The following is a 24,649-nucleotide window of genomic DNA, read 5'->3' on the forward strand; positions in this document are numbered from 1 at the left end:
ACTAATATATTTATAATTAGTATACTACTATACTTGTAAGTATGCTAAATTAGTATATAAGTATATATGTATATAATTTAATTATATAATTTAATTATGTATATGAATTTAATTATATATACTAATTTAATTATATATACTTATTATATATAAATATATATACTTATATACTAATTTAATTATATATACTTATTATATATAAATATATATACTTATATACTAATTTAATTATATATATATATACAAGTATACACACATACTTATTTAATGACATCTCCCCATTTCCACTTCCCCCCAGCTCCTAGCAATCATAATTCTACCCTCTGCTTCTAGGAGTTTGACTCTTCTAGATATCTCATATAAGTGAACTCAAACAATATTTGTCCTTCTATAACTGGGTAATTTCACTTAGCATAATATACTTCTGGTTCATTCCTATTGCAGCATGTGTCAGAATTTTGTTCTTTTTAAGGCTGAATAACATTCCATTTATATTTTCTTTATTCATTTATCCTTCACTGAACATGTAGCCTGTTTCCATCTATTGGCTATTATGAATAATGCTGAAATGAATATGGGAATGCAGATATGTCTTTGAAATCCTGATTTCAATTATTTTGTATATATACTCAGAATCATGAATCATATGACAGTTAACAAATTATATGATAGTTCTATTTTTAATTTTTTGGGGAAACTTCATACAGGTTTTTATAGTGGCTGAACCATTTCTACATATGTGTAACTTACTTAGGAATCAACTTACAGGGTTTGTTACTAAAGATAGTGCTGCATCCTAGGAAGACCTGTGGCTTGGAAGTAAGTACTCCCAGGTTCTAAACCTTGCTCTGATCCCTATTTGTTGTGTGGCCCTGGGGCAGGTAACTAGCCCTTCTAAATCTTATTTTCCCCATCTATAAGATGGGCATTATAATATTTATCTCATAAGGTTTCTGTGAATATTTATCACTAAAATTGATATGTAAGGTCCCTTCATCTCATACATCCTTTCATTTTTCCATCACGAAATCAAGCCAGACTCAGCCTTGTCTCCTACATCCTCTAAGATCCTAGGCCTATATAATGACAATTGATATTCGTCATCATATTTCTTTAAAGTACTTTTAATATCATTAGACTAAGACTACATTTTGATGAATGCAGTGCTGATGTTGATTGGGTTTTATAAATTTGTAGCTTTAAAATAGGTCACGTATGCAGGGACTCTGCAGTGGCCTAGAGTACTCTGAGACTCTCATTCACAGTCTCTCTGGCAAATGGGATAGGGAATTTCCTTCGTCGTCTTAGAACAGCAGGAAGAATATTGAACTGTGGGTTGACAGACCGGGATACTTGTAGAGTCTAAATAAAGCACTCTCTCTCTCTGAGCTTTAGATTCTTCATCTCATACATAAAGAAGTTGGATTAGATGACTCCTGAAATCCTTTTTAACTCTTTAATTCTCCCTTCTGCATTAACAACCTAAACTTTAGAAGAAGCATCCTTGCAAATATCAGTCATCTATTATGGAGTCAGTTTAACCGTATTAAATTGTCATTTTTATCAGTCAAAATGTCAAATATTTGCAAGTTCATATGATTCAATCTAATGTTTCAGTGGCATATGTAGTGGTGGAAATAGCATTCACTTAATCTTCCTATAAGGGACATCCTACAATTTATAATGGAATGTTTTTCTAATGTTAGTATTTTACCATACGATATTAAGAAGAAAAGCGCAATTTAAACAAACTTTCCCAATTGCTCTCTTGCTATTGTCTGGCTATATGCCTCGATTCTGTTTCAGATCTTGTTTGGAAATGATTGAGGATGAAGCAATGTAGACCTCTAAGTTTGCTCAGAAAATCCTGTAAGTGTATATGAAGCACATGGCAAACATCCAGGCCCAGCCCATCCTTGCTCTGAATGGGGCAGAATCGACAGTGTTAGGTTCAGTTTCAGAGAAAGCAGCATAATAAATCAATGCATTTAAAAATATCACATTCTTAGGGAAATGTCTCATTCTCAAACATTTCTTTACTGTAACATGGTCCAACGTATTAATGACCTGAAAAATCTAGATGAATCATTCCCAGTCCTCCCTTTCTCCAAAGTATCAGGTGATCTCGGCCAATTATTTAGCCCTGTGTACTACACTTTCCTCAACTAAAATTCGCAAATGTCATTTTTCCACCTGGCCCATAATTTTGTTATCATGAGTAATCTATGCCGTAATCTTGAGAAATGTTATACATAGAAAATGCATGAATTGTGCTAATCAGCTAATCACAGATGCTTAAGAAATGTCAGGTCCATGTCTCTCTTTCAATGAGTGCATAAGTATTCTCTACACTATTTCTGAAATACGGTCATTCAGATTCTATTGGAATGCTTCCAGGGATGGGAGTTCTGTTTGGTGCAAATCAATGCATTACATTATTGAGTACTTCTAATGTTAACTTGCTTCCCCTTATGCTGACTTGAAATCTTCTTTCAATAAATTCTATCCCTTTGTCTTATTTATGCTTTCTTTTTTTTTTTTTTTTTTTTTTTTTTTGAGACGGAGTCTCGCTGTCTCCCAGGCTGGAGTGCAGTGGCACGATCTCAGCTCACCGCAAGCTCCGCCCCCCAGGTTCGCGCCATTCTCCTGCCTCAGCCTCCCAAGTAGCTGGGACTACAGGCGCTGGCCACCACGCCCAGCTAATTTTTTTTTTTTTTTTTTTTTTGTATTTTTAGTAGAGACGGGGTTTCACTGTGTTAGCCAGGATGGTCTCGATCTCTTGACCTTGTGATCCGCCCACCTCGGCCTCCCAAAGTGCTGGGATTACAGGCATGAGCCACCGCGCCCGGCCTATGCTTTCTGTATTAATATAGAACAAATCTATTTTTCCATTCTCATGATAACGTTTCAAATATGTGAAGGCAGTTTCATGCTTTCCTTAAGTCTTCCCTTTCTAGACAAAATATCCCTTTATCCTTATAATGTTTACAAAAAAAACTAACTGTTGGGTTACTATGCTCACTACCTGGTGACAGGATCATTCATATGCCAAACTTCAGCATCACGCATCACACAATATACCCATGTAACAAACCTGCTAAAATAAACTAAAATGCCCTTTTCTCGGCCCTGGCATTCATCAATGTTTTCCCCAGAACGTAGTGCCCAGAAGTAAAACCTGCGCTTCTGAATTGATGTGGTCAGTGCAGAAATCAGAAGGAAACCCATGTATCTTGTTCTGGGACCAAATACCTATGCGATTACAATCTCAGCTTACCTTCTTAAAATTACATTTTCCACTTCTGTGGACAAAGTAGCTTCTACTAGAGTAACCCTTTGGCATATAACAGCAATAAAATCCAGATGGAATAGCAAAAAACAACAATCTGAGGGCACTCAGATAATAACCAAAAGTATGCATTGAACTGTATGAGAATTTGAACTAAGCAGAGCGGAGGGCACTATGTGATTTTTACTTTTTTGGAGTGCAGTCTCTGCTCAACACCATGCCAGTTAACTAAAATTAGGAGAGACGTTTGCAATCTTACAGGCTTGAAGAACCAGAGAAAAGAGTTAGGGTTCACCACAGCAGCTGGAAAGTGAAGGAAAAATTCTAGAAACGAGACAGCTACAGAGGTGGAGCCTCAACTTCTGAAAATGAATTCTGCTCAAATCTCTGGTTCACCCTTGTAATATGCCCATGTAGCGTACACTCCAAGTCACCCAGCTAAAGACAAAATAACTGAGCAGAGATTGCAGCTGTGACACACCACAGAGGGCACTGCTACAGGACTAGAAGTTTGATTCAGCTAAGAGACTGCCTGCCAAAATAAAATAATATTTTTCTGGGCCAGGCGTGGTGGCTCACGCTTGTAATTCCAGCACTTTGGGAGGCCGAGGCAGGTGGATCACGAGGTCAGGAGATCGATACCATCCTGGCTAACACGGTGAAATCCCGTCTCTACTAAAAATACAAAAAATTAGCCAAGCGTGGTGGCCGGTGCCTGTAATCCCACCTACTCGAGAGGCTGAGGCAGGAGAATGGCATGAACCCGGCAGGTGGAGCTTGCAGTGAGCCGAGATTGCGCCACTGCACTCCAGCCTGGGCGACAGTGCGAGACTCCATCTCAAAAAAATAAAATAAAATAAAATAAAAATAATATTTTTCTGAAAAACATGAAAGAATTCATAGTCTCTGCATTGTATAAGCTACAATGACCAGGATGCAATCCAAAATTACTAGACAAAGAAACAGAAAAATGAAACTCATATACAAAAGGAAATTCAATAAATGGAGACCAATCACAAAATGACCTGGGTGTTGGAATTAACCGAAAAGGATTTTAAAGCAGCTGTCATAACTATGATGTTACAACTAAGGGAAAATAAAAATGCACACTGACATAGTTGCTATTCTTTTGACATTGTTGTAAATACCACTATGAATTTGTATTCTTAAATAGCCTGCATTTTCTCACTTAGCTATAAGTATATCATGATAAATTTTATTCTAGCTACACTATGCATTTATCCTCATTAAAATAAAAATACTAAAATAAGGAAGCAATATAATTTCTTCTCAGGATCTCCATGTTACTGTAAAGTGATCATTCTTTTACAGACATTTGTAGAGCTGAGTTAGCTATGTTAGATGGCCTCTGGCCTTGAGCAGTTTATTATTGGATGCTGTTTTTGTGTGTACATGCATAGATAATTACCAAATAATAAGCATTAGAAAAAGAAGTACAAAATAGCAAAAAAGTGCAGGAATAAAATAGTAAGCTTTTCCTGGGGCAATCAGGGAAAGGATCCTAGAAGAGTCTATACAAGATCTGAAATTTCTGGAAGGACAAAAGTATGTCAAGCAGAGAAGGGAATGACAGGTTAGGTGGGAGGAACAGCACATAAGGGAAGAGCTGTGGCAGCTGTGAAAAGTTCAAAGGGAGGTGCAAAGTTTCATGTGGCTGGAGAGTGGAGTTTGTGAGAGCACAGGTAAGAAATGAAGTTGGAGACAGTTTGTGTCACATTTATAAAGGGCTTGAACCCAAATTGTATAATGGAGACCAAATTTACACTATCCAGATGTTGTGGGAATCCCCAAACTAAGAGCACAAAAACAGGCACTAGACCAGTGGAACTCCTGGCATCCTAGCAAAAATCTAAAGCTAAGACTGTAGTCAGGGGCATTTACGCAACTCAGCACACAAAGACCCCCCCAGGAAAAAGAAAAATCCTCTTAAAGTTGTTTTTGCTCATAAAAAAATAACAAACCACAAGAAGAAAAACTCTGTTGTGAGTAAAATTCCCCAGAAACAAAAATAGGAGGGTGAGCACTCCAAGAGCTTGAAATAACACAACAGTCTGAAAGACACTATTAAATAAGTTCCTAATTATGTGAAAGTAAAATGAAGGTAGCAATTATAGAGAAAAAAAAACAGGACACAAACAAGAGAAAAGATTGATTTGTAAGATTTAAAAAAGCCAGAATTTTTTAAAGTAATTTAAAATTGAAAAATCTATCAGTGGATTATATGTGGACTATCAGTGCTTGGAAGATAGCAATAGGGAATATATGCAGAATACAGCACAGACAGTAAAAAAAGATACTGTGAGAGAAGGTTTGGCAGACGGACTTTTTTTTTTTTTTTTGAGACAGGGTCTTGCTCTGTTGCCCAGGCTGGAGTGCAGTGGTGCCATCATGGCTCATGGCAGCCTCGACTTCCCAGGCTCAGGTGATCTTCCCACCTAGCCTCAGCCTCCTTAGTAGCTGGGACTACAGGCACATGCCAAACTAATTTTTGTATTTTTTCTTTTCTTTTTTTTTTTCAGAAAGGGGATTTTACCATGCTTCCTAGCTGGCCTGGACATCCTAGACTCAAGTGATCTTACTGCATAGGCCTCCCAAAATGCTGGGATTACAGATGTGAGCCACTGCAACCAGCTGGCAGACACCCTTTTAAGTGAACCCCCCATGGTTGGTCCCCACCTCCTGGTGTTTACACCTTGTGTGCCCCTCTCGCTTTGAGTGTAGATGGAACCTGTGACTTGTTCTTAACCAACAGACTATGACAAAGGTGAGGAGAAGTATGTGATTATATGTACACAATTGCATAATTATGTTATATAAAATGGTAACATCCATCTTGCTGGCATCTCTCCCTCCTTTTTTGGCTTTGAGGAAGTAAGCAACCATGTTGGGGAGCCCCAAGTGGCAAGGAGCTGAGGGCTGCCTTCAGGAATCGAAGGCTACTTCTGCCATCAGCCTCAGTGAACTTGATTCCTGAGTTCACTCTGGAAGTGGATCCCTCCCTGGTTCAGCTCAGATGAGACCACATCTCTGGCTGACACCTTGAATGCTGTCTTGTGAGACCCTGAGCAGAGGACCTAGTTAAGCCATGCCTGGGCTCCTGAACACAGAAACTGTGAGATAATAAATGTGTGTTGTTTTAAGTTGCCAAGTTTGAAGTAATATTGTTGCAGAGCAATAAATAAATAATACAAATGGATTACATATACAAAGAATGGAATATAACACTCAATAGATCTATAATATATATCCCAAATATATACACCTGGATATGCCTCTTGAACTCCAGAATGGAATATGCACACTGATTAATAACTGTATTTAGATATCCAACAGATCTTAAATTCATTCATTTATTCAATCAACAAAGATATTAAAAATATTATCCACCAAATTTAAGTTGTCACCCCCTTAGACCCACAGCTTCTCCCAAACAATCATGCTTCAAACTTTTAAAATCTGTCTTCTCTACAACTATACATGGTAGTGCAAATTCTCCTTTTTTCTTTGTCACTGCAGCAGCCTCCTAGCTGTGTCTTTCTGGGTCCAGTCTTGCCTTTCTTTTAAGCCATTCTCTCTGTAGAAGCCCAAGTGATCTTTCTAAAGTGCAATAATCGTGACATTTTTCTTGTTTGAAACCCTTCAAGGATTCTCCATTTCTCTTATGATGAAAAACCAAGGCCTCTGCCAAGGTGTATAAGGGCTTACTCCTGCTTCTTTCGACAGCCCCATCTTTCAGCACTGCCACCCTGTCATATCCCTGTCACAGTGCACTACCTCTCCAGCCCCTTCTGCCTGAAACACACAGTACTGTGCCATTGCTTCTTCCACAGCCTAACTCCCTCAAGTCTTAGCTTAGGCTTCAGGAAACTTTCCTTGACCTTCTATACCCACCTGTAAGACTGGACAAAATGCCTCTCTTATATGCTCCCTTACAGCTGGCACTCAGTTACATCCTAGTTACATCCTAAGACTATTTGTTTAATCACATTTTTTTTTTTGAGACAAAGTCTCGCTCTGTCACCCAGGCTGGAGTGTAATGGTGTGATCTCAGCTCACTGCAACCTCCACCTCCCAGGTTAAAGTGATTCTCCTTCCTTGGCCTCCTGAGTGGCTGGGATTACAGGCATGCGCCACCATGCCCAGCTAATTTTTGTATTTTTAGTATAGACAAGGTTTCACCATGTTTGTCAGGCTGATCTTGAACTCCTGACTACAGGTCATCCACCCACCTCGGCCTCCCAAAGTGCTGGGATTACAGGTGTGAGCCACCACACCCAGCCTAACCCACATTCCTTACCATAACTTCAGCTTATTTTGAGCAAGCATTGTGTCTAAATCATAGTTCTATTCCCAGGACCTAGTATACAGTATGGCAAATAGTAGACATACATTAAACATTTGTTGAATAAGTACAAAAGCAGAGAAGTAAAATAGTTTATATTAGTAATAATACTGGCAGTTGAGAAACAGATTTCTTCACTGATTTCCTGCCTAACTCACTAAACTCAAATTTTATGCAGCACCATTTGCAGAAGAAGTTTCATTTTAATATTGCAAAATTAAAGCTTAACAGTTTCTATTTTTAAACCTACAAATGGCCAAAAGATCTTTTAAGAAAATTTAGTGAAGAATTTGGAAGATAAAAAGATTTTGGTTGACCTTGTATTGAAAAAAGATAATTGAAAAGATAAAGTATTTAAAAAGGCTTATCACAGTTCCTGGCATAGAGTAAGTCCTCAGTGGTGTTAATTGAACTTAGTTGTCTCTCCTCCTCAAACACTGATTTTTCCAAATTTGCCTATTCTCTCTATTTCCCTATTTTGCAAAAGGGAGGGTGATAAAAACCCACTTGCCACGTACGCACACAAAAAAGGAGGCATGGCCAAACATAGAGACATAGCCCTGTTTAGTTTAATGTTAAATCTGAAAAACGGAGCAAAATGGAATTAGTTTTTATTCAAGTAAATATAGGCTATGTTTTAGAAGCTTGGTCCAGAGGAGTTAGTGTAAATTTCTGTCATTTAGGTAAAACAGCCCCTCTTTAGAACCAGGTTGAACTATGGCTAGCTTTGGCAGGGACAATGTAAACCAATAATAAGAACAATTAGGGTTGTAATCAACTTTAGAATGCCAACTAGAGGATTACTTGCCAGAGTACATGCAACTTTACTTGGATACCACAGTGTTTACTCACAGTGACACTTTCACAGAAAGAGATCACGATTCAGGAAGATCAGTACTAGTACTTCTGTGGTGTGTGTGTGTGTGTGTGTGTGTGTGTGTATGCATGGCTGGTGGACATTTTATCATACAAGACATAGTCAAGGCAAACAAGTACAAGTACCATTAGAAGATGAGAAAGAGAAGATACAGAAACAAAGGTTTTATTTTTCTGTGCAAATATGTAAAAGCCATAGTCACACACATGCAGCTGGAAAATACAGAAGAATAAAAAGAAAAGGGAAAACATTTTTTAAAGTCAGATACCTCATGACAAGAAGATATTTGGAAAACAGAAAAGCAACTGACAATTACAGTGACAACAGAGGCATCAGAATTGTACACAGAAAGAAATTGTGAGTGAATATTTCTTAACCACATTTGGTAGAGAACATATTACATTTGGAACAGCCTGTAAGTACATAAGTACAGGTATGTCTAGAAGGGAGTAAATGTGAAAACTATACATATGGTCTTTGGCTATAATCTATTTTATGCTTATTGCAAATACTTGTGAATGTAAATATTGATGGGAAGGTTTTCCCCATGTCTTTTGTCACAAAATTTAACTTTGGAACAAATCATCTGAAGCAGCAGCATCACATATTCAGCCTTGGATGTGAAGAAAATGGATGAGTAAGAAGAAAAATCTTCACAATTAGTTGCTCCCAGTTTGAAATGATTGTCACTACTCCAAAGGATATGAATTTGCTATATAAAAATTGTCTATTACTATTGCAAGATAGAATACACTTTCTTTGCTTTTGTAGTATATTACTTCATACTATATGCTACATGTACTCTATAACAAGGATATTATTTTGTCCTTGTTTGTTTGAATGGTATATTTAAATTTACCTTGGTCATTCTCACAAAAAAACAACTTTCTTAATTGGGACTAAATAGATGGCATCCAATGGATAAACTGTCCTCACGTTTTCAAACCAGGACAGCTCCTAAAGTCATAGACGTATATTTACAAAATGACGTTTGGCAGGCCATTGTTATTTTAGTTGCTTTCTGAATTAATTCATAGGATCAAACTATTTTTCCTTTAAATGAACACAAATTACGTCTTCTTTGGAAGGGTATATCTACACAAAGATATTTAGCATAAATGATAACATACTGGTGGAAACAATAAAAACATTAAGAAAGTTTTTTTAAATTATTATTTTATAATCTCTGAAATATTTATAATAAAGAATATATTAATTTTTGCATATCTTATTAATATACTTTATAGATCCATCATTTCAGGTATACATTTATTTTAAAAAATCATAATGTCAAATATATTTTGGTTATGATGTATACTATGCTTTCATTTTTTTTCTGAAAGATACTTAAGAAAATAAATTTACTTGCAAATCTTAGAAAACCATGCTTCTAAGAAAATTCAAGTTTTACAATATATACTTTTAAATTTATGTATAAACTACAGTGCTTATTTTTATTAAATATTCATTGAAAAGCAACTGAAATTAGTCCATTTGATAGAAAAGTCAAGGAGCTCATAAATTTAGAAACAATTAACAGAAAAATTGTTCTATTTGTTAGGAAAAGGGAAAGTATTGCAGGAAAGGAAATAGAGAAAGGATTATTTGTAACTTTGTTAGAGAGACAGTTTTATGGAATCAGAAATTATACCAGGGAGGTATAATTTGAGTACTGATACTAGATAATTGTTTTTCTACAATTTAGGGACTCGATGTAAATTCCTGATTTCTCTTTATATATTTAATCATATATCAGAGAAAACGTAACAATTCATTTGAATAGCTTCATGTAAAAACATAGATGAATATAATCAGTAATTTTAATCGGTAATTCTCATTTTTTTTTTTTTTTTAGACAGAATCTCACCTGTCGCCCAGGCTGGAGTGCAGTGGCACAATCTTGGCTCATTGCAACCGCCGCCTCCTGGGTTCAAGCAACTCTCCTGCTTCACCCTCCTGAGTAGCTGGGATTACAGGCATGTGCCACCACTCCCAGTTACTTTTGTATTTTTAGTAGAGACAGGTTTTCACCACGTTGGCTAGGCTGGTCTCAAACTCCTGGCCTCAGGTGTTCCGCCCACTTCAGCCTCCCATAGTGCTGGGATTATAGGAGTGAACCACCACACCTGGCCTGTAATTCTCAATTTTTGTGTCATAAATAATAGATAAGAATGAAAGAACAGAAATGAAAATAGAATCATAGTGATTGAGGGCAACTTAAAATGTGAAAATACCCAGAAATGGAGTGGGAAGAAATTGCAGTGGTCATTCACATATAGAAGTGTTAAGAATGATAATATATTTGTACTAAATACACACAATAAGGAGATATTTCTAGTTATATTAAGAACACTTTTTTCATATTTAAAGTTAGAATAGGAAAATATTTTATACACAGACAAAGTGCTTCTGATATGTTTAAAATAAGCCTTGAATTTACCTTAATTATTGAGATGGTTTTTATTTCCTTTTTCTTCCCCAGAGATCTAAAATGAATCAAGGCATTTCTTGAAATTCAATGGCTTTTTTTTTCATTTGGGAATGTTCAAATGTATGTTAATAATCTTCCTGTTCACCCCACTCAACAACTGGCTCATCATTCATACGCAAAATGAGGTAAGAAAGAAGCTGAAAAAGATTCTGCCAGAATAAGAGAGAGACATAAAAGGAGAGGCTGCTTACGTCCACCTCGCAGCGCTCGCCAGCAAAGGCAACATCACAGAGGCACTGGAATTTGTTGAGTAAGTCCTGGCACAGACCTCCATTGACACACGGATCAGAGGCACACTCATCAATGTCCTTTTCACACCTTCAAAATAAACAGAACAGCAGAAACCCAGGTCCCTGTTGAATACATTGGTTGTGAAATGGGAAGAAAAAGTTTGCCTTATCTCTCTGGAACAGCACAGTCTTATCTACCCATCCACACATACTTTATACATACTTGATAATGTCGGAGATGTTTCTTAAAATTTCTTTAACACATTTGGGGTTTAATGGAAATAATCTGTACACATATATATACATATACACACGGAATTAATTAGAATGAGAAAATAGATGCAAATATTTAGAAACCATGAGAAAAGTGGGCCATGCCTACACCAGTGTCATGCTCAAGAGCATTAGTGTGGTTGCCACCTTATATAAATGTTCAGTTTATTAGGGGCACAAGGAGAGAGGCTGTATTTTGCCATCTGGAGTCTGCAGGGCAAACCTACATTCAGGCTATCAGGATCCTCACGCGTCAGAGCCCTCAGGCTAAGGAAAAAGCCCACCAAAGAGAAACCAAAAAAAAAAAAAAAAAAAAAGAGGGAGACGAAGGAGGAGGAGGAGGAGAGGTTTATTCTGAGAGATTTTGAATTATTTTCTGTGGAAATCCTTTTTTTATAACAAAAGCAAAAATCAATAATTAGAAGATTGTACTTGCTAATAAATCTGTGTTCCAATAGCCAAGCATAATTTCTGAAATGTTGAGGTAGAATGACTTTCAAAAGCCAAATTTTCCAAGACAAGTGACATCAAGTCTCAGGTAAATTGAAGTTTTCTTCTTCCTGGGATATTGTCACTTTTTTAACCTAATTTTCCAGCAAGAATTTGTTTTTCTGTATATTCATGGATTAAGTCACCAATCATGTATTCAGTCACTCAGTGGATATTTATTTAACACATACTATGTGACAAACACTCTGCTAAGACCTTGGGATAGAACAGCAACTAAGGCGGCTATTTTACTTTTGAAAATTTGTATAAAATCTTAGCTCCAAGATCTCTATAGTGCAGCTTATAATGTTGAAATTTTATGTAAACAATTTTTAATTTTCCCTTATTCTTTCCCTCACCTTCCAAAATGTAAAACTTGCACGTATGGGTCAGAGACTAACCACTAGGCTCAAAATGAAAGGGGGTGAGGTAGTGGGGCAAGGCCAGCCCAAGGTATAAAGGAAAACAAAGATTTCTTCCAAGAAAAACAGCTCCTTATCCCTTTGGATACCAAGCATAGCTGAGACATTTTGTTTTCCTTTTTTGGCTTATGCTTCTGGACTGGAGGGAGACTTCTCTGATTAGATCTGAGCAAAACTTGACAACCCTCAGGAGCCTGCCAAGCATTCTCGGTCTTGGGTGGGCCAGAGTGTTCACACCATCCATCATTCAAAACCTGCCAGGATGACACTATTAAGCTGGAGGTTTAACCAAGGCAGGAGAGAAGCCAATTTATTTGAGGATAGCTTTTCAATATCCTTGGATGCGATGGAAGTCACGTTTCCCTAGGCCATGGGAGATAGCCCACTATTTTCTGTCTTCCTCTAACTACTCCATCACTTTCTCACCTATTTCTCTGTTGAACTAAACAGTCAACAATAGATACACATGTATTATCAGCATCATTGGCATTTTTATTAGAGGTTAATTAATGCATGAAAAGTAAAAATAAATCCATTAACATCTAGTCAATTAAGTAATGATGGTTAAGGACTTTGAAAGCATAGAATCTACTGAACACAGGTTCAATGTTTTAGAAATATCTAGCATCATGTAAGTTTTTCCAGTTGAAAAGTCTCCTGGGAAAAGAAGGAAAACTCTAAGCTTTCTTTTCTTTCTATATTTCAAATATATCTGAATTTAAATGTCAAATATAAATTTTGTAAACTAATAAATATCAGAAGACAGGGAGATATTTGTTGTAAATAGAAACAATGTGTGAGTGGCAGAGAAAATCCAGGGTTTTGGATGAGTTCTATGCATTGTGCCATTAGGCAGAAAGTGTGACGTTCAACCAGGAAGCAACCCACCCTTGACAATAGTTGAATTACTCAAAATTAATGACAAGAAAATATTTGCAATATTTTGAAAGATACATGGAATTGGAATACAACTAAACGATCTCAGTTAATAAGTTGCAGAACCAAAATTGGTGCAACAGAAAGCAGAATGTGACTCAAGGCTATCTCCTCTCATGCACATATAGACTTGGAATGCCTGTACCACAAAGAACCAACCACAGAAGGCAGGCTGCAAATAAAAATGAACGTTAGAAGGGTCAAATTCAGGTATACCCTAGACTCCCCGCTGTTTTGTAAAAATGGCAAAAGACCTGTGTCTTTGTGATGCAAAAGAGGCCAGCTAGAAAACAGAAAATTCCAATTAATCCAAAGGGCACTTGCCAGGGAGCACTCACATATCCATTATTTTATTAACTATGCTTATGGGAAATATTGAGTCAGTCAAAATATCTTTGTCAAATATGTCTGAGCTCAGTTTATTTAATTTTTTCAATGTAGGAAGTTTGATCAGAGATCACTGTATCTTACCCTCGATGATACATGAGATGGAAGAACACCTTTCTCATTAAAAAAAAAGAAATTGTGGTGAGCAAAGATTTATTCATACAGTTATGCTGGCACATCAAATAGAAGAGCAGAGGCTTTGAAGGCAGCTCAACCTTACTGCAGCAAACGTGTGGATAGGCCCTTTATATGTCACTTAACCTCTCAGCCTCAGTTTACACATATGCAAAATACAAATCATGAAACCTTCTTTACAGAGCTATAAGAATTAGAGATGGTATTTGTAAGGTGCATGGCACAGTGCTAAAACAAAAGGTTAACAATTATCTGCTTATATAGTATCTGTATTCTATAGAGCCCCAGTTCATAACTGTTTTGGGGACATAAATCCCTTTAAGCAGCTGATAAAAGCTATTCAGTATGCATTCTTTCTATCCCTGAACTTACCCCTAGCCACTCAAATACATATTCTAATTTTCCTGTATTTTCAGCAGGTCACAGATTGCCTGAAGCCATTGACCAACTCCATTTTAAGAATTCCTGTATGAGGTGAAGAAGAGTTGAAGAGTTTCTCTGGGAAAAGTAGACTCATATGGATAAGGTATATATATACTTTTGGGTTGTAGGCAATTCTATGAGGCAATCTTTTAGTTGTAATTTATTTTACCTCGACAGCAACCATATTTGCATCAGGTATTAGAGTTAGCAACAAAAAAGAGACATGAATTCAGAAGTACTTATAAGAAAGAAAAATAGCACATTATACATTTTTTAAAAATCATTTTTCCCTATTTGAAGTTTTGTCTAATAAAATGTTCTCCCCTTTGACCTAAACTGTAGTTTTTCTTCTTTTTTATTGTTTCACTCTGTCTGAACCTCTATTTCAGCATAGATTTTCCTATGGGAACTGAGATAAAAAATTAGAGGAGAAAATGAACTTTGAGTAATCCCATCATTCTTTAGCTCAGAATTCTCTTCCAGAAGGCTCTAATGTGACTCACCATTCTCCAGTAAAACCTGGCCGGCACATACATTTTAATTCAGCCTGGAACTCTGTGCAGTTGCCTCCATTGTAGCAAGTGAGATTTGTCTTCTCATTCCCACAGACTGTTGAGGGTAATCTGCTCTGTCTAGAGAGATAAAAGCAAGAGCCACAGCTGTTCATCTTGTTCATCTCATTCAAGAAAAGTTTTCTGATAAATTCATGTATGTAGTCAATGCCGAGCTAATTAAGTACTCAGGCTGGAGGAGCTACAAATGCTTAATTGTGCTGCATTATGCAAGAATCACTTTCTCCAGTAAAAAGCTCCTGCTGGAGGGTTCGGTGACAAGCATCTTCCATTTCTACACAGTTTTCATTTGTGAGATAAGATCTATGCCATGGGGTGGCAATAAATTTTGGGTTGGAAAAGAACTTGCTATAACTAGATTTGCTGCTGCTTTGCTAATAAATCAATAAAGGCCATAGGAAAATTGCATCTCTATAAAGGCCAGGAAAGCAAGGACAGCACTCTACTACCCAAGCACTCATGTGATTTCTCTATTGGCTTTCAGAGCTGAACTCCAGTTGCCCTGCCAAGACTTGCTGCTCCCTATGTAATAATTCATAGCTTCGAAAAATGCAAGCCAAATGCTGTCCAGGAGCTTTGTATATAGCACACGATGGTAACTGCATGTGAATTCAGAGTGTGGCTCTCTGATATGGCAACAAAGTTTTACATGTTAAAGAATCCTTATAAAAGGCGGAACAAGTATTAGAAGCTAAGCGGAACTTCACTGTAAGACAAAATCTAGTAATGTGAAGGGACTGATGTTTAAAGAATTTAATAGTGTTGCTTAGGCCCTTTGACCCACTGTGTATGTGCATGGTATCAGATAACTAATAAATATTCAGGAAGTGTAAAATGAATTGAATTTTGTTCTGTTGTGTGTGCTGCAGCTAATGTGGATAGACTAGCTTATATGATGCTAAGTGTGTCTCTTCCCACAAGAGCTAATCAATTCTACTTTAAAAAGAAGGATATCATAAAGACTTTTCAAAAGAGCCAAAAATGTCAACCAGCTTTGAAAGAGGTCAATTAGCAATGCAAATATGAAGCTTTGTATACATCTTGGTTTTAATAAACAATTCCTGAATCTCATTAGAAGGTATTTTTGAGGGCTTTCATCTTTCAGAACTTGACTTTAATGAATTAGGCAGAAAAAAATTCTGGAGAAGTAGTTACTAGGGCCTATGTGTTTATTTTACTCATCAAAATTCACAGTGAAATGTACTAAATTTGATCCTGAATTCTTCTTGCTTTTAAACAGGCAGGTTACCTGTTGGGAACACTTAGCACCTACAACAGTGCCTTGCTTTCACAGGCTCAGAACAGTAACTGTTAAGGAGAGATGTACAACTTCTTATAGGTATGCCTACATGTTATGTTTGCTAGGAGATTCATGCAATTAAGGTACCACCTCTGAATTAATGTAATGTCTACAGGCTGCCAACCCATTCCAGGTGTTCTTGCCGAAGTTCTGGAATGTATTACTTGTTAATAATAACCCTCTCACCTCCCCATAATGACTCAATTATTTAGTAAATTTAAAGCGGTGTAAGTTGTAAAAACAATAATAACTTCTTACATGGAAATACTGAAGCAATGCGACTTAGAAGAAAAATAGTCTTTCTTATCTCTGTTTATATAGCTTGAAATGGAGGTGGTTACAAGAACTAAAATACTGCTTTTGTAGTTGTAGAAAAATGTGAAATACTTTGAAATGGGCAAAAAAAATCACTGCATATTCTTTCAATGCACTGCTGGGTTTATATAAAGGACTATCCAGGATTATCCACTTTTGCAGTGGTCTGTGCCTTATTACAATTCTGTAAGTTGTAGAAAACAATATTAATATGAAAATCTTGTTCGTCAAAATGCAAATTAGTTTATCTGTAGTGAGCCATACAAATGATTATCACAGTATTGAAGATGACTTCAAATACTAGTTTTCTTGCCCTATGGGATATTAAACAGTTTTGTATTTATTAATAAATTCATTCACTCATTCTTGTTTGTATATATATGTATACATATTCTTTAAATTGTCCTTTGAACTGGTTTTTATATCTTACTAGTTTCCTCATTAATTAATGACAGAATAATTAAAACATGTTTATTTTATATTTGTCTGAGAATTATAATTCCACTGTTTTGAAATTGCAGTTAACCCTTGAACAACACATGTTTGAATGGTATGGATTCACTTATTTGTGGATGTTCTTTCACCTCTGCCACCACTGAGACAGCAAGACCAACTGCTTCTCTTCCTCTTCATCCTAATCAACACGAAGACAATCAAGATAAAGATCTTTGATGATCAATTTCCACTAATGAATAGTAAATTTATTTTTTCTTTCCTATGATTTTCTTAATAACATTTTATTTTCTCTAGCTTGCTTTATAGTAAGAAGACAGAATATGACATACAAAATATGTGTTAATTGACAATGTTATTGTTAAGGTTTGTGGTCAACCAGGCTGATAGTTGTTACGTTTTGGGAGAGTTAAAAGTTAAATGTGGATTTTCAACTGCACATCAGCACCTCTAACCCCTGTGTTGTTCAAGAGTCAGCTGTATACTTTAATGTACTCTTTTTGGGATTTTAGAGTATTTACCTGCCTGAAATAGCTCAGGGCATTATTTTAGCAATAGAAGTCATGCCTTCCCTAACAATACTACATTTCAGCTTTTGCATTTATTGTAAATGCATTTGTTTCCTGAGGCCTTGAAACTGTTAGACCCTGGAGCTACAGTTCATGAGACATATTTTCACACAGATGACTGAGAAAATATTTTGCTGAAAGTCTGATTTAAACACTACCTTTCTGACCTGTAGAATATCCTGGTAAGCGAGATCCCATCTTAACATGACCAAATTGTGACGGAAGCTACCAGTGTCACCCTGTTCAGCACAGTATATATGTATACCTTGAGGAGAGAGCTTTCCAATTTGACAAGAACAGTGATGCAGAGTATAGCTTCAAAGACCAAGCTTCAAATGGACTTTATGCTCACCTGCAAAATTTTCCTGTAAAATTTCCAAAACAGAGGCAAGAATAGCCATGAGTATGACTAATGCAGGTGGCTCCATTTGCACACTGGTGACTCTGGCAGTTGTCTATATCCACTTCACAGTTCACACCAGTGTATCCAGGCTCACATGTGCAGTGGTAGGCTGCAACTCTGTCAGAGCAGTTGCCATGGATACAGGGGTTTGAAAAGCATTCATCGATGTTGAGTTCACAGTGTTTCCCTGACCATCCCAAGGGACAGGAGCAATGATAAGAGCTATAGATGTCTTCACAGTTTCCTCCATGCAAACAGGGGTTGGAGTTGCAGACATTTAACTGCAAACAGCCAGTGACCACTGAATTGGTAGAGATTTTGAGAAATTGCTCTTCCTGAGGTTTATTAATGAAACCATGAACATTTTCAAAGTAAGAGAGATAAATGCCTCCGATTTCTATTGTACTTAGACACCCTTGCAGGCCCTTTATATTGTCAATAGCTCTGTCTCCCACATAAATATCTGTATTATCCTTCAAAAAGTTGAGGCTTCCAGTAGCAATTGTGCTGGTCACAAAAGGTGTTTCATTGTCCACTTCCATTTGCCACCTGGAGGTCTGGGACAGTGGGTCTGTCATGGAAAGGGTCACTTCGTGCCAGGTGCCATCATTCACTGACTGCAAACTTCTCAGACTTAGCATATAAAAGCTGTTGCCACTTTGCAATTGAAAGAATAATCTGGAATCTTGAATGCTAATATTAAGAAATTCAGGCTCTTTTTCTGCATGCAATATTATTACGTTTGCATCCCTTGTTCTGAAACCAAATGTGATATTGGTGAGTTCTCTGGTAATATTCCCATTGCTTCTGAATAATATTTGACTGCTTTGTCCATTAAAAACAGCATTTGCAATACCTAATGAGAGAAGGTGATAATAATCAATAACTTTATTAAATCTATAGTTTGCTTAATTACCGTTATTAATAGTAATGATCATTGTGTTAATAACATTGCATATTGACTATTTGATACATGTTACATACTGTGCTAGTTGCTTTTATATTATTTCTAATATCAAACTTTTGAATACAGGTATTATTATTATCCCCATTTTATGGAAGAAGAAGTTGAGGCTCACAGAATTTAAGTAATTTTGTTCATGGTCATGTAATTAATAAATAACAAAGCCAGAATATCAAACTGGGATGGTCTGATAGCAAAACCAAAACTATACATTTCTTTTCCAGTGAAATCCTAATGCATGCCAATTTTTATTTTGCATTTGCTCCCACAAATAAAGCATTGATAATTCATTTTACACATAAATAAATTGAGCAAAAAGAAATCACAAATCTAGCTATGGTGACACAGAAAATTAACAGTGGAGTCTGGTTTCTGATTAAGCTGATGAGTAGGCAGTTAAAAGTAGCATTCCAAATGACTGATTTACTTACCTGGTAGAACTCCAATTATGTGACAAGCTGCAAATTCTGTATCTACACCCAAGTACTTTCATATACAACCATATCAATTGCTCTCATGCTATATGTGAGCAGAGCACTTTGGGCAATCCTATTGCATTTCTCTATTAAAAACTTTTTTCCCCATTCTATAAGATGATTAACAAACAACTTGTTCTGTCTCTTAAAATATCTAATTCTGTCTCAGCTTATGATCTCACCTAATATTTTCTTGAAAAAACAGAGCTACCTCAGATATCCATCAAATCTGTAAACCTAATATTATTTGGATCCACACTGCATTCTATCCTGCTATAATAGAGGTATTGTCTGTATTCCCACCAAGGTCAACTCTACCAGTTATAAACTGGGTCCTACTGCTTTTCACCTTTTAAACATATTATTCCTCTATGCATTCTTTTTCTTTCTTGCATCATCATTTCCCCTTCCATTTTGTTGTTTCCCATCAATATACAAATATGTGTAATTGCTTTAATCTTAAAAAATAAAAATACACACGAAACAGTACCCTGACATCCCCCAATCCTGCTGCTTTTTTGTCTATTTTCTTTACCAGCAAAACTTAATAATTTTATATCCCCATGGTCTCACTCTATTATTACTCATTTTCTCTTTTATATATGCCACTCAAGCTTTTGTCCCAGTCACTTCACTAAAACCACTTTCATGGTTACAATGAATGACCTCCATGTTACTCAATGCAGTGGCCAATTATCTACTTTTATTGTATCACACTTTTCAGTAGCAAATGACCTGAAAACACTATTAATATATTATCAGGCACTATACCCAACCACCATCATCTTTCATTAAGACTAATTACTTCTTAGTGTCCCTGCTTCTACTGCTCTGCAGATCAATATAACAACCACTCCTTAGTCAAGCTCCATTAGTTATCATCTTAAAAAGAAATCCTAAATTCTAAACATAACCACAAGAGTGTACATGATCTGAGCCAGTTGTGGGTATAATCTCAGCTATCTGGGAGGCTGAGGAGGGTGGATAGCTTGAAGTCAGCAGTTTGAGACTATCCTGGGCAACATAATAAGACCCTGTCTCTCTTTAAAAAAAAAAAAATTCATGACAAAATTTTGCCATGTTAAAAAAAAAGCATCTACATGATCTGGCCCCTGATTAACTCTCCAATTCCAATTCATTCACAGGCCACAGCCACAATTTCTTGCCATTCATTGAAGATACACCAAGCTTGTTCCCAGCGCAGGCCTTTTATACTTGCTGTTACTTATACCAAGAATATTATTTCCCCAGATCTTCTTATACTTGGCTTTTCTTAATGTTAATATCGCTCAAATGTCACCTCCTCTGAGAAGCTTTTCCCTGACTATCCAAGTTAAAAAAACTGCCTCCCTGCATTCACTGTCTATGCTTAATTTTCTTCATAGCTCCCATTACCACTTAAAATTACGTTTATTTGTTTACTTGTTCCTTCACTGTCTTTCTGCAGTAGGACATAAGCTTTATGAAATCAAGGATCCTCTCTGTCTAGGTTATCACTAAATCCTTATGCCTAAGCCTGTGTGTCCCTGATGTATAGTAGGTGCTCAGTAAACATAATTAAATGAATACTCTATGAAAATAACTCCATCCTGTATCCTGAAAAGTGAGATAATGATTAGAAACCACAGCAGGAGAAAATTTCAGTGTATCATTCAAGTGTATTATTTGACTTAATTAAATAAATCAATTCCTTTGATCTTATTGTTTTTTACTCTGTGTGTGTGTGTGTGTGTGTGTGTGTGTGTGTGTGTTTCAACCAGGTTTGGAGTTGGGAATTTAGGGAAAAAAAGAGCAACAAGTGTTTCATTACATGTTTTTAAGTAAATGTTAAAATGAAAAATCTCCAAAATTCTCCAACTCTGAAATGAAGACTATGGTCTATAATGCTATATAAATATATTTACTAACTCTGCTGAGCACACTGAAATCATGTCTTCTGATATGGGTAAAAACCACGATATACCTAATCACTTTTGTACTTCACCTTTTCTTTGGGGAACTTTACCATAATAAGCACACCTGTATTTAAGGTGAGTTGTAAATGTTTAAATCTTGGTACGATACAGAGATGATTAAAGTCCTAAAGGCAAACTCAGAGCAATTTATCAGCTGTACTCTCAAGAGTATCTTGTTCCATTAGACTTAATCTTTTCAATATATTTTAGTTGGAAAGAAAATATAATAGAGTCATAAGATTACATAAAATTAAAATTATGAGAGTAGTAAAAGTGAATTCTGGGTTCATTCCTGTCAATTAGAAAATTGATTTATAATTCCTATTGTACACCTATTTATTTACGTTTTCTCTCTACACGAAGATAAGCTATACTTTAAAAATGCTACTGGGACTTTCGGGGGGTGTCAGAGCTGGACTTACTAGTCTTTTGCTATTGGCAATGTTGTAGCAGTAAAGGTTCACTTCACTTCCTTCTGACACATGTTTGTCCAGTTCCTAAACTGTTTGATGTGTAGGTTGCAGAGCAGTGTGCATACTGTTTTGGGGCTGCCACTGTTTTTAGAAATCCTATTCATTTTTCCTGTGAAAATATTCAAAACAATTCGGACACCAGGTAGAACACAGTTGAGACTAACAACTTTAGTATTTCTATCAAAAGATCAACAGTAAAATTAATAATTAAGAAATTATTTTAGAATAATTAAAGAAGTAGAATGAAAAAGTATCATTTAAAATTTAGTGCCCCATTAAAAACCAATTTACATTATTTATGCCAACGCATCATGTTTTCTATACATGTGTAGTACCTATTTCTTAAGTATGAAACAGAAAAGTATATACATTTTTCTAGAAAACTTCCCCAAGTGTATATACAGTGTAATGTATTTCATACAGGTCTTTTAAATAATATGATTTTGAAGTACAGAAACATAAAAGTAAATTCATTTTTCTCTTTTTCTCAGTTACTTCGGGGCCCAGTCTAGATAGTATGTCATTGCTACTGACCTTAAGCCAAACTATCCTCTAGTTCCATTCCATTATTTTAGTGCAATATTTTTATTTTTATTTATTTATTTATTTTTTTTGAGACAGGGTCTTGTTTTGTTGCCCAGGCTAGAGTGCAGTGGTGTGATCCTAGCTTACTGCAGACTCAAATTCTTGGGCTCAAGCAATCCTCCCACTTCTGCCTCCTAAAGTGCTGGGATTATAGGTGTCAGTCACTGCATCCAGCATGTATTTTTTTTTATAGTAAGCTGATAGTGTACTTAATGTCCACAGCAGTTAAGTGAAAATATTAAGTAAATTTGAAGAAAATAATATCAATTTATTTATTTTACAAATATTTATGAGCAAGAAACCACATAGAAAAGTTTCTTGCCTTGTGAAGCTTATATTCTCATGATGAAAGAGATGATAGACAAATATATCAATGCATATGTAACAAAATATCAAGGAACAATAAGAGATAAAAATAAAAATAAAGCCAAGTTGGAGGATGTTTGTGTAGAAACCTGAATGAAGTGACAAAGGTGACCTGTGAATCTCTGGGTTAAGAGAGTTCAGGAGGGAGGTGGTGGTGTGTGGGCCTGACTGTATGGAGCAAAAGAGAGAATGGAGTGAGAATATCGGAAGCATATTGCGGACAACACATTAAAGGGTTTTTTTCTCCCTATTCTTTAAGGCAGAGAAATGGGATGGTAGCTGGTAGGAATAGGAGTGAGGAAGTGTCAAAAGAAATTTTTTGTAATGATGGAAAAATTGATACTGGTGTGTGAGAGAAAAGTTTTAGGAGCACAATCTTTGAATAAGGGGAAGAAATTAGAATTCAGTGCAAACTTAGAGGGTTGGCTATCAACTGGACTGTGCATTATTTGAAGTAGGTGAGAAGACAGAATATAAATAACAGTATAGTTGGTGGATATGTCAAAATTGTGAATACTGTATAGTATTCAAATTGCTAACATTTGGAAAATTGTGTTTTGTAGTACAGAAGCTGGACAGGAAAACCTTTCACAGTGAGGGAAATTCTCATAGATAACATTAATTGAGTGCCTAACATGTTTGATTATTTACAGATAAGGTCATAGAATCATCACAAAGAAACCGAAAAGGTAGAAAGTGTTCTCCCTATTTTACAGGTGAAGAAGCTTTAGATGATGGAGATCACATGAATTGCCTGAGGCCTCATAGTTAATAAATGGCAATGTGTAACATGCACATATTTATTCTGTGTTCCCAGTAATGAGGGAAGGAAAGTCAAATATTGCCTTGTTAATTCTTTTTCAGGAAATCAGTTTTAAATGATTAAGCATCTAGGTTTAGTGTTGCTGTGACCTCCATTTCCTATCCAGACAGCCACCAAGGGCAGGATGAGGCAAGAGGCCAGTCAGTATTAGCCTACTCGCATAGGGGAAACAACCATAGATTAATTTAATAAACTGGCTTTGTCTATACTCTTTTTCTGTGTTTGCTCTTGGAACAACTCAAATGTCACAACTTAACTGGTGAGATGGTAGGTTTGAACTCTACCTACATTCAAATCCTTGAAGCACCGGCTGGCACTGGGCTCCGCGAGGACATGGGCTGAATCCACACCACTGAACCTCCTCACAGGCTTTCCCACTTGTGTGGGCAGGACAGGAACAGGAGAAGTCATCCCACCAGGAATGGCAAACACCTCCATTGTGACAGGGGTTGGACTGAGCAGAAAAGAAATCAAAGGTATAAAAAGCACTGGCAACTAAATAGAAAAATGTTGACGGTGAAACCACATATCTGTTATTTTAAAACGCTAATTTCCCTGCATCTTTACATTTTAAACTTTTAATATCCACTGTTAACTAAATAGAATAAAAATGACTACTGCCATTACCAACTCCTTTCTAAAAGGGCAGAGTGGTGGCAGAGAGAGAGAAAAGATATAAAATTGATCCATAGCACAAGGAGGGTTTTTCAAGTATAGCAGTGTCCTCTGTAATTTACAAATTACCAGGCACTTTTTCACATGCACTAGTTATCATTTGAGGAAGGGATTCTTACTCCTGGTTTTATAGATGATAAAAAGAAGGTGTTTCCAGTTGCCCAAGATCCTACACAGAAGCGAAACAGTGAAACTTGGTACCTAGGTCCTCTGGATCCCAACTCAGTGAGTGCCCTTCCCACATTGGTCTGCCTCTGAATGAGAGACATAGTATTATTATTTGAGTTCTCACAAGGTTGCTCACAAAAAGTATTCAAAATGAAAGTATTTAAAAAGAAATTTATTAGAGCATGAACTGTGTTTGTCCCGGGTCTACTATTAACATATGATTTAGGCTAGTTACAT

The 24,649-nt window shown here is 36.3% G+C and overlaps 1 protein-coding gene across 12 annotated transcripts in view; it reads right to left on the reverse strand.

Moving 5' to 3' along the window:
* The window catches only part of CRB1 (crumbs cell polarity complex component 1), a 281,528-nt gene that overhangs the window by 24,813 nt on the left and 232,066 nt on the right, over positions 1-24,649 (reverse strand). For 4 of the 12 annotated variants that reach the window (XM_034943070.4, XM_008976672.5, XM_034943059.3 and 1 more), the window contains 5 exons: positions 24,364-24,498; positions 23,858-24,023; positions 17,877-18,783; positions 14,819-14,947; positions 11,212-11,338 (listed from right to left, as the gene is read on the reverse strand). In XM_034943070.4, coding sequence (XP_034798961.3) covers positions 11,212-11,338; positions 14,819-14,947; positions 17,877-18,783; positions 23,858-24,023; positions 24,364-24,498 — 1,464 coding nt within the window. Of the gene's footprint in view, positions 1-10,396; positions 11,339-14,818; positions 14,948-17,876; positions 18,784-23,857; positions 24,024-24,363; positions 24,499-24,649 lie in introns of all 12 variants that reach the window. The other 8 variants (XM_003823077.5, XM_003823075.5, XM_055110111.2 and 5 more) reach the window with 4 other exon arrangements.

Source organism: Pan paniscus, chromosome 1 (assembly GCF_029289425.2).
Source record: "Pan paniscus chromosome 1, NHGRI_mPanPan1-v2.0_pri, whole genome shotgun sequence".
Classification (NCBI taxonomy): domain Eukaryota; kingdom Metazoa; phylum Chordata; class Mammalia; order Primates; family Hominidae; genus Pan; species Pan paniscus.